The sequence below is a fragment of the Colias philodice genome, chromosome 10 (genome assembly GCF_061535455.1).
Source record: "Colias philodice isolate Cphi_HAF_F1 chromosome 10, ilColPhil1 Martin Lab GWU primary, whole genome shotgun sequence".
Taxonomy (NCBI): Eukaryota; Metazoa; Arthropoda; class Insecta; order Lepidoptera; family Pieridae; genus Colias; species Colias philodice.
In genome coordinates, this window is record NC_143095.1 from 10,088,834 (window position 1) to 10,105,401 (window position 16,568).

A 16,568-nucleotide genomic window follows, 5' to 3' on the forward strand; every position below is an offset into this window, starting at 1 on the left:
GAACTGTTAATTAAATAATTGAATAATATTTTATTGAATTCTAAATCGTTTTAGTGCATTTCTGTGTCCTTCAAAAAATCATTGAAATGCCTATGGTATGGTTTTGTATTGTTTACGAAACAGTTTCATATTTCAGCAGGGATAACATTTACATGTGCTAGTTACAACAGTGTTATTTCATAAAAAAATGATCCATAAAAGAGAAATTACAAACACAATGTCAACACCATAATATAACCTTAATGCACTTAAACAAATTACCCTATTTACCCAGCTATTTTAAAAAGAATAACTTTATATTATAAAATATAAAACGGATCTCTTATTTACGAAACTAGACCACGCATTCCTCACGTCACAATCAATTTATCAGAACAAGCCGGTAAAGCGAGCGAACTAAGCGGATTAACATAGCTTGCTCTATGACATAACGTAGACCTTTGACGTTTGTAATTAAAAATGAATGTTAAGTTCAGTCTAGAAGCCTTGATTTTGAGAATTTTTAACTACCCGCATATAAGTTCAGCTGTGTTAGAAAAAAACTAGAGCACGTGTAAGCTCACTTATGCTGAACTATAGATACGTATAATTTCTTAGATCATTAAAATTTAGATCAATTTGTATATTCTGGAAATTTTTATTAGACCAATCCACACTTCAGACGTGAAAAATTGTCACATTTAGATATAACGTTATATGGAATTTAAGATCGTAAATATGTGCCCAAATAAAAATGTATGACAATCTATTCATTACCATATTCATCAAATTATGTAAGGTTTATTCGTTACTATAGCTGCGCTCAGCGGTTTCACCCGTGTGGCTCCGCTACTTTTGGTCTTAGCGTGATGATATTATATAGCCTATAGCATAGAGTTTAGTTTCTGTGATCTGTGGCCTATAGCCTTCCTCGATGAATGGGCTATCTAACACCGAAAGAATTTTTCAAATCGGACCAGTAGTTTGTGAGATTAGCGCGTTCAAACAAACAAACATACAAACAAACTCTTCAGCTTTATAATATTAGTATAGATTAAGGTAGGGACACATATACCGAGCTGCTTCACGCAGCAATTGCTTCAAGATATTGCTCGTTCTGTATGGATTCGTCTAATAAATCACCAACCAAATAATATTCAGATGAACCACATATATAATTTTATGACATAGCCTAACAAAACAAGTCCAAATATGTTAATCAGCAAATCAATCTTAACATCTGTTATTTTGCTGGCTTTTGAAGCTGAATGCTAAACAGTAAATGCATATTATAATACGATGATGTTTCTATATCGAATCTAACCTGTATTCTCTTGGGCAATAGAACAAAGTGACATGTGTTATAACTTGACTTGCGTGGGCGTCATTGGGTATGTTTTTAATAAATGATTTAAATGTTACGCAATAAGAAAAACCAACACTTAATAAAACCTGTTAATGTTCCTATGTTTTTAATTTGACAGGAACATTCGCCAAATTGTCCTATTTAATTTTGTTATGAATGCAATGAAAATTCATTTATTGTCCAAAGAACAGATCATGTTCTTTCTATATCAGGTGGTATCTAGAAAAAATAAAGTCGCGGTAATCGATTTAAGTAAATATTATAATAAATTACGTGAAAGACAAACTAATGAAAAGCGGGTTCAATTTTCACATTAATGACAATTTTCCAAAGAAAGTTTCACGCTGACAGGATGCAGAAAACTGATAAGCTTGCCAATAAAGTAATTGGTAAAGATAACAGAAATACATAATCATTATGGCTTATAATTACGAACATGACGGTTACGCGATAGGAATCGACATGTAAAACTGTTTGTGGAAATGTCGTTTCCCTTTAAATGTATAGACTTTTATAGGTATTTGATCCTACGAAAACATTTTTATTTAAGTTTTTAATTTTAACTCCACCTCTCTGTTAAAACATTCAGTGAATTTCCAGTTTGTTTTTGGTTTGGATTATGTACCGACCCTTCCTGACCTTCTCTCAGTATTAGTCCAGTTTCAAAACCCCAACTCGAAACATTTATTCATAAAATCACACTCTTTATAGAAGCGCTTTTGATTAACATTTACCACCGATTCGGAAAGCAATTTCTACAAAAAAGAGCTTACGGCTTACCATATATTTTCCCAGAACAACTACCAATACCTACCTACAAATGTTAAATTGAATTTATTCTTTGTCTCCAGGGTCATTCCGAGTCAAAGGGGGCTAAGAAGAGAGACAAGAGTGTGAGCAACGGCAACAAGCCCACGCGTGGAGTTGCTACATCATTCGGCTTCAGGCGACGACCAGCCAGCACGTCCCGAGCTGATGACAACGCTAGAAAGAAACCGCATGATAAGAACGGGAATGGAGGTAAGACAATAATATTGTAGAACATTCTGGAATGAATTATGAGTCAGGAGCGTGAATGACGGCAACAAGCAACACGGGGTGTTGCAACATCGTTCGGCTTCAGACATTTGAGCGTATTCTGGAATTATTTGTACCAAACTTTTAGGAAAGAACTGAAATTAAACTTATGATGCTCTGGTCTGTAGTCTGGCTGAGGTAGAATAGTATCTTCAAGTATCTCTTGCAACAACTCTTTGTCTGTCAGCGAATAAAAGATCAATCCAGACGTCTTTCCTATCTTGATTCTTCTAAAGATTATAATTTTCATAGAAAAGGTTAAAATGCATTAAAACTATTCAAGAAAAATAATTAGATTTGGATACACTAAAATATTGCATGTCAAGAATGTTATATTACGTAGCTCTCGTACTTTTAAAACAATGTGAATATAATTTAGTTATACAGTGGTTTAAAAATAACCATTTTAGAGCTATTTTATAAAGCCGGTAGTTATGTATAAAGTCTTATAAAGGTGCACAAATAGCATTAGTTACAATGGGATTATTCCAACACCACTTACAAAGATAATAGAAATATTATAATACGTGTTATATAAAGGCTATATTTAGACCAGTTTTGCGTATGACCTGTTATATGATAATCAGCTTCATTTATGTCCTTTTTTGTAAGGAAATAAATTTAAAAGAAGTATAATAGTGCTCTTTTTGACTCGAGGCAGTGGTTTTTCCCAAAAGTTAGTGTGATCTGCGAATTGTTGTTCTATTTCTTGAATTTACAAGCGACATTCAGAAAGACTTCTTAGTTTTTTCTTTAGATAGTTTGCGATCATTAGGGATCTAATTTTGGAAACTGCTGATCTAAACATAATTCAGTCTTACCATTGACGAAGGTGTTACGCATCATATTACAGAAATATTCGAGTTTCCTGTTGATTGTTCTACTTAATATCAAAAATTTGAACTGTATCATAAGAAATAGTCATTATCCTTGATTTTCCTCACACCTTCACTAAATAAAACGGTATGATAATAAGACTGCTGACACTCTGTCTCTTTTACGTAAGCACAGGTACCTAATTTTTATCCCATTTTGTGGGTACATTATGTATTTGTATTTATTTAGTACTAGCAATGCCCTGCGGTTTCACCCGCATCTAGATAGAAAATAGAAAATCTTTATTGAAAAAGTTTCAAAATAATACAGTTAAAAAAATAATTTGGGGGAAATTAAAGCCTGTGTTAGTTAAAACTGTGTTACAGGCTTTAGAATCCCCAGATAGCGATATCGTTACAGTGAAAAGTCTACTATGGGCCGGACTATAGGTTTAATTTTTAATCACATGAAGATCACCTTTACCCCGTCCCGCATTACGGCCTTTTTTTTTGTTTTAGTGGGGAAATCTTTCATAGATACGGCCTCCGGGGGAGGGGCCGTGGGTTATGTCGGATTCCTACCGACCAAAACCCCACTGTGTTCCGTCAAGACGCATATTGGTAGAACTCGAACAGTATACCTACTATTTTCTGTAGATTGACACTTTTAAAAATTCGTTATATCTTTTGAATGGAATATCCAATTCTTTTCATTTAAAAAGTATTTTGCTGGTATTGAAACAGTCTATAATAAAACATCATTTATTGGGATAAGGATTAATATATGTGTATGGATAACATGGTTTGATTACTGTCGGCACTTCTATTTACTTTGAAAACGTAAAAAAGTTGTTGTAGTCACATAACTACTGAAGATGGACATATGGAATCGCGGACTTTCTTGTAGATATTGATCCATTCTATAATACCGTAGAACATTTTTTTGTTCTATCTTCAATAGATTCCGCAGCGCACGCGATGAAAGAAGTTTTATTGAGGATTTTTTTACACCTTGGGTTACATTATTGCATTTTTGGTAAGGATCTCTAATTTTTTTGAAAATGCAATATAGCCTATGTTTCTCAGTAATGATGCAGCTTTCTAATGGTGAAAGAATTTTTGAAATCGGTCCAGTAGTTTTTGTGTGAAAACCATACATACATACATACATACTTACAAACTTTTCCTCTTTATAATATTAGTATAGATACTTAGATAGTAGAGAATCCCTGTACAAATTTCATCATTTATTACTTACAGGCTGATCTTGCGTGAGTAGCTTCCTTTTGACTAGACTTCTATAACAGTTTTTTTTTATTATAATAATAACAGGGTCAACAGAAGAGCTTCGTGCAGAGGAGGTTCTTTCAGGACGGTCGACGCCGCTCGCGCGACCACGCAAGGAGACGGCAGGCCAGCCGCTGCGAACTAATCGGTAAATAATATCTATAGATAAATATAATCTATATGTACGTACGTATGTGTAGTATTGTTGTGTCAAAGTGTTAGTTGCTATACTCGTAAACTATCAATGTGTATCTATGAAATTTTATCATTATTTAATTTTTGTTCATGGAAGTTTCCTAAGAGAGAAACGTAAATAACTGAAAATAAAGAAATACATATTATATTATGTAGAATGTAGATGATACGAACATCGAAGTTCACCGTAAGACTAGGATTATAAAAAATCATGTTAATAAAATGCATAGTGTACTTGCAATTCAACACTATTCACACTCTTATTTAATATTTCGTAAATCAAGTAATAATTTACAAAACCAATGATTAAGATTAGTTCACACTATAATGGCAATATCAATAAAATTATATTGTAAGCTGTAACGATATCTATAATATTATGATCTGATAGTAACATAATAATACCGTAAAAGTTCATGGCCAAATAAATGTTATAGTTCGTTCTATTTCATTAAATATAGAACGGTTATGAGATTCCTTGTGCTTTTTAATAATATTGAGCAAAGCATTTTATGCAGTTTTATGAAACGTAATTTGATGTTGAAGAGTTCTTATAAAGCTGCTTTACTTTTGAGTTTAAAGGCATGAACTAGTATAAAACCTCAATTTTAAATATGTATGTATTTGTACCCAGTATAGGTATAAATATTTAGATATTTTTATTTTAGAAAGTTATTCTAAATATCATATTCTAATATTAATTTTTAAGCGATATAAAGCCTCGTCTTTTATTAACTACGGAGTTACGGACTACCACTTGTTAAAATCAATCATTTCGGGCTATGAGTAGGTAACGTAGTAAGTATAACGAAGTTGTAGATTTTCTATACGTAAATAAATATTGAGAACGATTTTGAACAATATTCGTTAAAATAGTGTGTTTATTAATAAAAATATCAAAGTCAAAAGAATTAAGAAATCGAAACAAAAATAATCAATTGATATGATTCTTTTCTCGTAATATGTAAAACATAGATCACTTCCTTTGATATTAGATTGTGAAAGTGATGACGTCACAGCCATAGCATAAAAACTTCCTGTCGCATATTATTTACATGAAAAAGAAAGTGGCAAAAGATAAAATGAAACCGATTCCTGTTCCGATTATTATCATTACTGTAATTGATATGTTCAGGCACAATGATTTATCGAGGTGCCAATATAAACTAGTATTTTTTAATATTAAATGTGTTGTGTAATTTTTAATTGATTGCGAACTTATGAAAGTATGCACTATTTTTGTTGATATGATTTTTATTTATTAAACGCAATTTAATTTTTTGCTAAGCGCAAATCTCGAGAACGGCTGAACGGATTTCGTTGATACTTTTTAATAATATTCCTCGAAGTACGATGGCGAAAAAATAAAAAATAGAATCGACTGATAAGCGATACGAAGTTCAGTCTTGCTAGTTCAGTGTATAATTTTTTATTTTCACCTCCTTCATAAAAAACTGCGAATATTTATAAAATGAATTCTGCGATCTCTTATTAAAATATACTCGTATCGCAGTGTTAATTGTTATTCTATTCAAATTATAAATCAAAGAAGTTTCAAAAGGAATGCCGCTTGCTTTTTATCTTAAAGTTTTAAAAAAAAATTAAAAACTGAGATAGAACGCACAAACACAGCTTTGCTATTTTATTTTAACAGGCGCGTTAAGTTTCAAATTGCTCTTCACACCCGGTGCTTTCAGCTTTGACGCCTACTTCCAACGTTTCTCCATTGTTGCATGTTAAACGACCTTTGCAGAATTGTTTTATTAAGGACTACATAAAACTAAAGAGAATGAATTTAAATGTTCTGTAAGTAGAGTTAGGTAATGTGTGTTTCATATTGGTAGTATCTACATATTAGGTATCTATTATTAATTATCGTTATAATGCTGAATGTTTATCGAAGAGTATGGCAACTAACATGGACGTGTGGTGTTTTTTTTATCCGTTAAGTGTAATTTTTTTATGCATTATGCACAGTTCAGCGCGCGCGCGCGGGGCGGTGAGACGTGTGCGTGTCTGTGCGCATTAACGTTTAATTTGCAATAATGGCGAATACATTAAAATGTATTAGTTGTAATATTATCATCGATGAATTACTCGCGTATGTGCAGAATAAAATATCGGTTATTGATGAAGAAAGCCTCGTAAGAATTTGTGTATCAGCCTTTCAAACGGAAGAAATTGAAAAATCAAAGGCGTTACTTTTTGAATCGGTAAAAATTGACAAGAAAAAACTCGTACGGAAAGGACAAGGGAAAGAAAACCGAACATTATATGACATTATTGGCTTATTCAAATGCACCGAACCGGACTTATTACCAGTTTTTGTTGCTAGAAGACTAGAAAAGTTACCACCAATTACATTTGATCATTTAGATGTATCGGATCTTCTTAAGAAAATCGCCGTAATGCAAAATGAAATTAAAGATTTTAAAAATTCTTTCGCTTCAATGAGTCAATTAAATGAAGTTAAGGAAGACGTTCACAATATTAAAACCAGCTTAAGTTTACCTATAAAAGAGTCTCGTAACATTAATTATAAAAGAGGTGCTGCAAAAAACAGCCCAGTAACAGAGATACATTTAGATGATCCAACTAATAGCATGATGAATACTGATTGCTCATCATCCCCGAAGAATAATAAACACATTCAGAAACAAAGGAACTGCAAAATTACTACGAGAAATATAGAGGGTACTTTAACACCGCGACCGTTATGTGTAACGGAAAGTTCGCAGTTGGGCGCACGGTCAGAGTGCGATACTGATTGGACCTTAGTGTCTAGGCGTAAAGTTGACATTAAAAATCGCATGAGAGGTAAAAAAGGCACTTCAAATAGCATTGATTGTAATTTCAAAGCGGCTGATCGGAATGTACCTATTTTTATATCTAACGTTCACACAAGTACGAACGAGAAAGACATCGAGAATTATATTTTGACTAAAACTCAGGTGAATATTAAATTGGAAAAAATTGCGTCTAAAAAACTAACACACAACGCTTACAAGTTTTTTATACCGGACTCTAAAAAAGATATATTTTTGGACGACAACCTTTGGCCCACAGGGATTATATTTCGGCGTTTTGTGAATTTTAAAAATAAATCCTCGAATTATAAACATTCGCAGGAGGTCGGCCCATTACAAAAACATAATGGATAAAAAAGTTAAACTGGTAAGCTTTAATTGCAAAAATGTTAAAAGGTCTATTGACAGTATAAGGCAATTGTGTATGGACGCGGACATAATTGCGTTGCAAGAAACTTGGTTGCTACCGCATGACCTTTCATACCTACACAATATTAGCGATGAATTCGCTTGTACGGGAACGTCGGCGGTGGACACTGCGGCGGGCGTGTTGCGAGGCAGGCCGTACGGAGGCTTAGCTTTGTTATGGCGAAAGAGTGTGTTCAACAATGTGTCGATTGTGCAGTGCAGTGATAACCCACGCGTGTGCGCAGTGAAAATAGTGCTAGAGCAAAGGTCTGTTTTAGTGTTCAATGTGTACATGCCGACAGATTCGGCGCAAAATTTAGTGGATTTTACGGATTGCCTTAGCTTGGTGAGTGCGATTATTGAAACTTCTAACATTGAAAACTGTTATATTTTAGGGGACTTTAATGCACATCCAAATGAGTTATTCTATGGAGAATTGTTAAATTTTTGTAAAGAATTCGAATGGAGTTGTGTTGATACGGAACTGTTAGGTATAAACACAAACACATACACTTTTGTCAGTGAGTCGCACGGATCTAGGAGGTGGTTAGATCATTGCGTAGTTACTAAAGCTGCGCGTAAATCAGTCTGCTCGGCATACGTAAAGTATGATACGTTATGGTCTGATCACTATCCTCTCATTTTAGAATGTATTTTTCAAAATGTGTGTGTGAAAAAATCACCAGTTAGCTGTAGTGTAAACAAGGCTATATGGGGCGATAGAAATATGAATCAAATAAAATCTTATACAAGTAAATGTCATGAAAAATTAAGTTTAATACAGTGCCCTATAGTCTTGAGAAGCTGCATGCACGGCGTCTGTAATAATCAGAACCATTATAGCGTAATTGACGAGTTGTATGAATTGATTGTGCGTGGTCTCAGTGATTCTGCCGTGGCCTGTTCGGGACGTAGCAAGTCAAAGAAAGTAGTGATAGGTTGGAGTAGACTTGTGGCTGGTGCATACAGGGAGGCCAGGTATAAATATTCAGTATGGGCGCGGAGGGGTAAACCACACATTGGAATTGAGTATAAAGAGATGTATGAATCTAGAAAAAAAATTTAAAGCACGTCTTAAATGGTGTCAGAACCATGAAGAACAAATCAAAATGGACAACTTAGCGTCACATCATTCGCGTAAAGATTTTCGTTCTTTTTGGAAACAGACAAACAAACTGAACTGTAAATATGGCCTCCCTGTATCTGTAGGTGGCGCAAATGATCCTGTTAGTATTGCTAACCTCTTTAAAGAGCATTTTAAAGTTACGTCTCCACTAGGTCCGAGTCTATCTGTGCCTGATGATGTGGATCAGGATGATCGGGAATTTAAAGTCACTGCTTTAGAAATTCAGCGAATAATAAGTAAGATGTCTAAAGGAAAATCTCCCGGTCATGATGGTCTAAGTATTGAGCACCTAAAGTATGCAGGGCCTCACATATCGAGAGTGTTATCAATGTTTTTTAATCTGTGTATTCAGCATAAGTATCTTCCCAGTGATTTAACAAAAACTATCGTAGTGCCAATTGTTAAAAATAAAACAGGTGATTTAGCGGACCAGACCAACTACAGGCCTATTTCTCTTGCAACGGTAATTGCAAAGGTATTTGACAGCCTGCTTAATGAACAACTAAACAGGTACGTAGAAATACACCAAAATCAGTTTGGATTTCGATCGGGACTTTCTACGGAAAGTGCAATATTGTCTTTAAAGTGGGCTGTCAAGTACTATATGGACCGAAATACGCCTATATATACGTGCTTCCTTGACCTGTCGAAGGCGTTTGATCTGGTTTCTTATGATATCCTTTGGGATAAGTTAAAGAAAGCTAATGTACCGTCCTCTCTTATTAACACATTTAAATGTTGGTACAGAGGCCAGATCAATCAAGTCCGATGGGCAGGGGCTTTATCCCAGCCGTTTGGGCTGCAATGTGGTGTGAGGCAGGGGGGGTTAAGTTCGCCCACGCTTTTCAATTTGTATATCAACGAGCTGATTGAATCACTCAGCAACGAAAGGATTGGTTGTCATATTGATGGAGTTTGCATCAACAATGTAAGTTACGCAGATGATATGGCGTTGCTGAGTGCTTCAGTCTGCGGTCTTAGAAGGTTAGTGGCCATCTGTGAAGAGTACGCTGCTCTTCATGGATTGGTCTACAATACTAGGAAAAGTGAAATCATGGTCTTTGAGTCTGGGTGCCGAGTTACGCATTTTTTACCCCCAATACGTTTGAACGGAGTGCCATTGGGGAGAGTCTTTAAATTCAAATATCTCGGACACATATTGACCCCTAGACTCAGAGACGATGATGACATTGAAAGGGAACGACGGGCACTGGCAGTGAGGGCAAATATGATAGCTCGTAGGTTTGCACGTTGTTCTAATGAAGTTAAAAAAACCCTATTTCGTGCTTATTGTACATCCTTCTACACGTGCAGCCTATGGGCTAGTCATACTCAACATTCATACAGCTCGCTCCGTGTACAATACAATAATGCGTTCCGGGTGTTAATGGGGCTGCCCCGTTATTGCAGCGCATCAGGGATGTTTGCAGAAGCTCGTATAGACTGTTTTTACACTACAATGCGAAAGAGATGCACATCCCTGGTGCGCCGTGTGCGGGACAGCCCCAATGTAATCATGCGCTGTATAGCGAGTCGGCTCGACTGCTGGTTTGTAAACCACTGCTGCAAACTGTCTGCTTCATTGATAGTACTGTAGCAGTGGAGTGCATTCCTAGCAGTCATATTGATTTTTATTAAATTGTATTATTCTTACTAACATAATTTTTAAGTTATCAATTGTTACTAACAAAATGAGTCCTGATGCTTGAATTAATAAATAAATTATTATTATTATAAATTATTATTATTATTATGTTTCTCTTCTCCATAATACTCGGGTACCACCAGAAGGACGGTACCCGGATCTTTGGAAGGCTTACGTGGGGACACGGATCCAACACGCAGAGGCCCTTTCGAGAATTTTACTGTGTTGTGGGACACCAGCCGCAGCCTGCCCATGACTGCACTATAGAGATACAGCCCTAGGCAGTCCGCGGCCGATGTAGGACTATTGCAGGGTATGGAAATTTAATAATTGGGCTATGGATTGGGATGCTAAATGGACTGGTATTGGGGACTATGGGAAACTATGGCACCTGCCTTTCTACTAAAATAAAGTAAAAATATGATGGCAGGTGGTGACTCGCCCTCTCACTGTATGGGCCCCCGAAATAAGTCACTGCAATAGTGCGACAAGGGGGCAACATATTGTGAGCAGCTAAGGGTGGAGAGGCGTCCCTGGACTTTAAACGACGATCACGCGCTCCCTGAGGGTCCAGCATCACGTGCCCACTCGCCACTTACGATTCGCATCCACCCTTCGAGCTAAAAGCTCTCGCGACTCCACTCTGGCCGGCCGGTTAAGGCAAGCCAGAGGTGGGGGTCCTGTCCTCGTCAGGCTTCACTCCGACCGGCCGGTGAAGGCGAGCCGGAGATGAAGACAGGGGCCTCCCCCGGGAGCACTCGGTTCCCGCGGGGTCGCTACTCCCCGACACCCCGCCACAAGGTGTCCTGCGGGTTGACTGATTGCACGGGTGGAATATCTATTGTCACGTAAACAATAGATATTCCAACCGTGGGCGATGGGGTCGTCACATCCCTACGCCCTTATTATTATTATTATTAAAAAAATCCTTTAACCTATAATATAAACTATAAATTCGCCTAATTTCCGACTTCGTCCGGGCTAGTTTGTAAAACACACAGAGATAGAAACTAATGGTCCGATTTGAAAAAATCTTGCAATGTTGAAATAGCCTATTTATCGAGAGGTCTATAGACCTCTATAATCATCACGCTAAGACGAGCAATGGTAAAATCGCTTATAGGTCGCGTCATGTAAAAAGAACGCTGCGCATTGGCGTCGATTTATTGGTCTATTTTCTGTTATGAGGTGGTATAAGAATAACAAATATGCAGTTGCGAAGCCACGACTCGAGAGCCTACTTCAAAAATGAAATAAGCAGCAAATAACTTTCGTGCTAAACTCGATACATGCCAAAACACACCCCAACACTTTCATCTAGCGTTCTTTTTACATGACGAGTACTGTACTTACAGCTAGTAAATAACACTATAGTGTGTTAACAAACACACAAGTGACGCTCCCATCATCCCGTAGGTTCGGTTTCAGGCAGCAACACAGCAAGACGGCGAAGGTGGGAGATGTGAGCGCGACCGCAGAACATGCGTTCGGAAATAAGGAGGCGTTCAATAATAATTTAGGTGAGTAATAAATCAATTTCTTGAGCTTTTCTTTTTCAATGGTTGTCTTGACATTACAAACACAAACACTTTTGCAACCCTGCTTGACAATAACGAACATATAAAAAAAAATATCGAAATCAGTCGAGCCAATCGCGCGTGGTGCCGTGACTCGAAATAAAGGGAAATATGGGTTAATTTTTACATACAGAGATGTTATTACGTATTATTTAGTTGTAATGTAATGACTATTATCTGATAAGGTAGGTCAAAATAGAGCCTAAAGGTTACATACAATTATTACGGGGTAATTTGGAAGAGTAAAAAGTTTATCCCACTTACAAAATATATATAGATATGTATTTGTTAATTGTTAAGTTTTTTATAGCACATTTTGCGTACATTGAAATGTTTCTTCTTGTACGGTGTTTTAATAGATATTCTGCTATATGAGGCAAGTCAAATCCTTTTAGATTAAGTCTAATCATGCTTGAGGGTTGAGATATAAATGTTATAAAGAATAAACTGTATTATTTAATGCTCTTTTACTGATTTATCTATAAATAGTAGAACAACTATTTTATCCATTGAAAAGAAACTGTAGTAACAATAATAATAGTTTAAAAAAACTAAAAAACACGCTTTTTATAGAAAACCGAACTAAAAAATAGAAAATTTTTATCAAATTAGTGTATTGTCATCGGTCCTCAATAAATCTACAAAGTTTGAACGAAATCTGGCCGTTTAAAGTGGGTCAAAATCGCGCCCAAAGAAGTCGGTTACAAACATACAGGTGAAGCTAATATAAAGCGTGTAAAAATAGAAAGTATAACATCTAACATAAGTACCTAATCCAAATTTAATGTATAGTTAAATACTGTTCAAATGCTTTATAAATGATATTTTTTAAAGAATAGATAAAATTCAATCACGAGGCGGGATTCGAACCCGCGTCTTTTTGCCAAACCGGGGCAACTGAGTAAAGTTATCCTATTTTCTTCGTAAAGTTTTAGATGACTATTAAAGTCATCTAAAACTTGTAATTAAAGGACTTGATTCTTAAGGCGTGTCTATTATATGCTAAGCATGTCTTTTAAAAATATACTTACACAATACTAATCTAAAAATAAACATTATATTAAAATCAATTGCTCATTATATGCCCCGGTATTTATGGCGCTTCTATTGTAACTAACATCATAAATCTTTGCCATAATCGACACAAAGCCACACAATAGAATAAAAGACAATAAAGCCTTGGTTGTTGACAATACTACATTAATCAAGGTTAGATGAATATTTTGTTCAGAAACAATAAGTAAATTAAATATTATGTATTCTAAATTTTGGTAAAATGCAATAAACTCGAACATTACCACCAATATTTAACTAGAAACACTTCTAGAAGCAAGCTATCAGGAAAATAAATCAAGATAAAGTCGTAATATAACAGTATCTTCGATCATTTTTTACAGGTATTAATAAGACACATAAAAATGTGTCAACTGTTTATATATCCAAATCAAACTATTTTGTGTAGCCAAGATGCTTTATATTGCATTTAATCGAGACATAATCCAGATCTTTAAACGCAATACCCTACTTTTAGCCTAGTGAAACCATCAGAAACACGTAAAGAAATCCTAGATACCAGTCAATTTGACTGTCTGTTAGATCTAAATTAATGTAATTTTGTTTATAACATAAAGCACATTACAATGAAATATGATTGCAAAAGCATACATTTTTATATAAATCTTCATTGAACTTTATTTCATCTTAATCCGAACTTGAGATTATAGTACGAACTGTAGGGTCACCTTGTAGGTCATGCCAAAGGGCGTCTGCCTCGGGAGATAATAATGGATGTAGGTAATTAGTTGATACAAAGGGACAAATTAACTTCAATTATGTGGTTTATGTGTCACCGAAATCATGAAATAAAGACCAATATTAAGTTTTAGTTCTCTATGTTACGATTATAATAACTTAAGCTATTGTGAGTGCCATCGTTAATTTGGTTTAATTGCACTTTCATATTTAGTTTAAAATTAATTTATGGCGTCAATACCACAAATAATAGAACAAACAATAATAAATTCTTTAAGAGGTCTGTGGTCTGCCTATCAAATATTTTCAAATAATTTTTAGCACTTTTAGTTCCAAATAAATATTTTTTTAATTTGAATTTCGACAGATAAGAAAAACCAGCCGCTCGTACCAACGCAAGTAAGCAACGGGGTGACGAACATAGTGTCCGCGGCCGGTGTCCCCAAACCGGTGACGAAGCAAACCGTCATACTCACTTACCAAGCACAACAGTATCCCAGCCAGGTATTATAATTATAAATTTTATAGATATTTTAGTGTTCTACGAAAAAAGTGTCGAATAGCAAATATTGCTATTGTTTCTTTCTTATTAATTTTTACAGATCTTATTGAGCAAGAAGTAATAATATTTAAAGTATAGAAAATAGAAAAACATATGATCATGACCGTGATCACGCGTGACCATTCTACCTCAGCGAGCGAATTTCTAACACCTACTCGAGGAGTAGTTCTTAAACATGAATATACAAATTAAAAAGCATCGTATTATTAAAGAGAAACTTCTTTATTTGGGGTTGGAAAAAAATTTAGTGTAACATTTTTTCGTTACGCGTGACATTTTTCCGTTACGCGCCATCTTTTTCTTATCCCTACCACGCGTGATTAAATATATTTCTGTAAAGTTGCATATACAAATTATTTTTTGAAAAATAAGGTCATAAAGTAGTTTCACTTCTTACGTGTGTACATTAGTACACGCACACATTTTTTTCATTTGATTTTTAGTAGGTGTTTCCTAACAAGCAGTTTCGTTTTTCCAAAAATTAAATTAATTTAGGCACTAACGTTAATATGTGTCAGTAGTCTTAATAATTTACCTCCCAGATCTTATTCCAATTTTTTCCACAGGATGGCAGGAAACCCAAAACAGAAGCACCAGTCCGTCAATCCAGACCACCATCGGCTTTCGACCAAAAACCACCTGGGAAATATACCTTCCAAACTAATCAATTACCAAGACCTCAATATCCAGCTGTTAAGACCATAGATGCTAAGACTGCGAAACAGGTATGGGTATAGACTATAGAGTATAGACAATGTTCTTCTTCTTCTTTGTCTGTCTATGTCTATGAAATTTTCTTTTTTTGTTGAACTTTCTGATCACAGTAACGACGTATGGTGCAAGTGTGATAAGTACGAAAATAAAACTTAGAGATATGTATCTCTAATAGGCATGACGAAAGATTTTGAAATCCTCTTCCATAATGTGTGTATACGTTTACTATACAAGAAAAACCCTATATTTCGGTAATATACTTAAATTTAACGAAGATAAAAGCCATTTTCCAAAAAATATTTATTAACTGTGCCAAAACAGCTCGCAGGTGTCATGGCGTAGGCGTGACGTCACACTTTGGTAAATACGTAATTATTTGTACGCATTGCGAAGAAAATTAAAAAAATATTTATTTAATATGTGTTATAGAAACGAATTTCAAAGTTTATAAGTGGTGTGCAGTATTGCAGTGTGAATCCACATAAAAATAATGCTCAAAAATGTGTGAGTAATTATTTCAAGCGAGAAAATAATAAGAAATGATTGTATAAAGTTGGCGCGGAGAACCCCGAACCATGTATTCGTGAAATCGCAATTATATTTCTGTTCTGAGTCGATAAAGCATACGTGAAACAATAGAAAATAAATAAAAATGCGTATTCTCAACATATTCATAACAACAAAAAACATCTAACGTGAGTTGTTTACTTAAGCGTGACGTCACGCGTGTTTTAGTCATAATGGCCAACTGCAGTATTTCAATGTTTTATTTTATTGATAATCTCATTAATCTTAATGTTTTTAAGATTTCTAAGTCACTATATGTAATTTATCTATTATACATTTTCCCTTAAAAACACTAATACGATCATTTATGGATACTGTCGTCATGCCTATTTTCTTACTGAAATAAGAGAAGGCAGGCAAAATCCAAAATCTTTCAATAACAGCTTTTTGACTGCATCAATTTTTACGTAAAACGTAAAAAGTAAGGCTCGAGAATATTTCAATTTAAATAAATATGCTTTCATGCTTATGTCTATTATTTGACTTCCACTATGATTCATTTTATAAAGCAATGAAAATAAATATAATATTCTGTAACAAAAACTCGCAACAAAATCATATTCTTACCTAGAATATGAACAATTAATAATCTAGAACATCGTTTATCTTCGCTTAATGACAACTTTCATTGACCATTCTTAATGACTGTTAAAAATTTTCTTACATCACAACTCTGTACCTGCCAAAATAG

At 34.9% G+C, this 16,568-nt stretch overlaps 2 protein-coding genes across 10 annotated transcripts in view; both read left to right on the forward strand.

Annotated features, from left to right (window-relative positions):
* The window catches only part of LOC149485424 (uncharacterized), a 112,911-nt gene that overhangs the window by 38,960 nt on the left and 57,383 nt on the right, over window positions 1-16,568 (forward strand). For 8 of the 9 annotated variants that reach the window (XM_089700237.1, XM_089700236.1, XM_089700235.1 and 5 more), the window contains 5 exons: window positions 2,197-2,365; window positions 4,570-4,672; window positions 12,122-12,225; window positions 14,402-14,538; window positions 15,163-15,321. In XM_089700237.1, coding sequence (XP_089556363.1) covers window positions 2,197-2,365; window positions 4,570-4,672; window positions 12,122-12,225; window positions 14,402-14,538; window positions 15,163-15,321 — 672 coding nt within the window. The remainder of the gene's footprint in view (window positions 1-2,196; window positions 2,366-4,569; window positions 4,673-12,121; window positions 12,226-14,401; window positions 14,539-15,162; window positions 15,322-16,568) is intronic. The other variant, XM_089700232.1, reaches the window with a different exon arrangement.
* LOC149485427 (uncharacterized) lies at window positions 6,765-7,880 on the forward strand. Its single transcript, XM_089700230.1, has one exon. The coding sequence runs from the start codon at window positions 6,765-6,767 to the stop codon at window positions 7,878-7,880; it is 1,116 nt and encodes a 371-aa protein (XP_089556356.1).

Bases quoted from the DNA above. Each gene is read 5' to 3' on its own strand.
- LOC149485427 (XM_089700230.1), top strand. From the start codon at position 6,765: ATGGCGAATACATTAAAATGTATTAGTTGTAATATTATCATCGATGAA.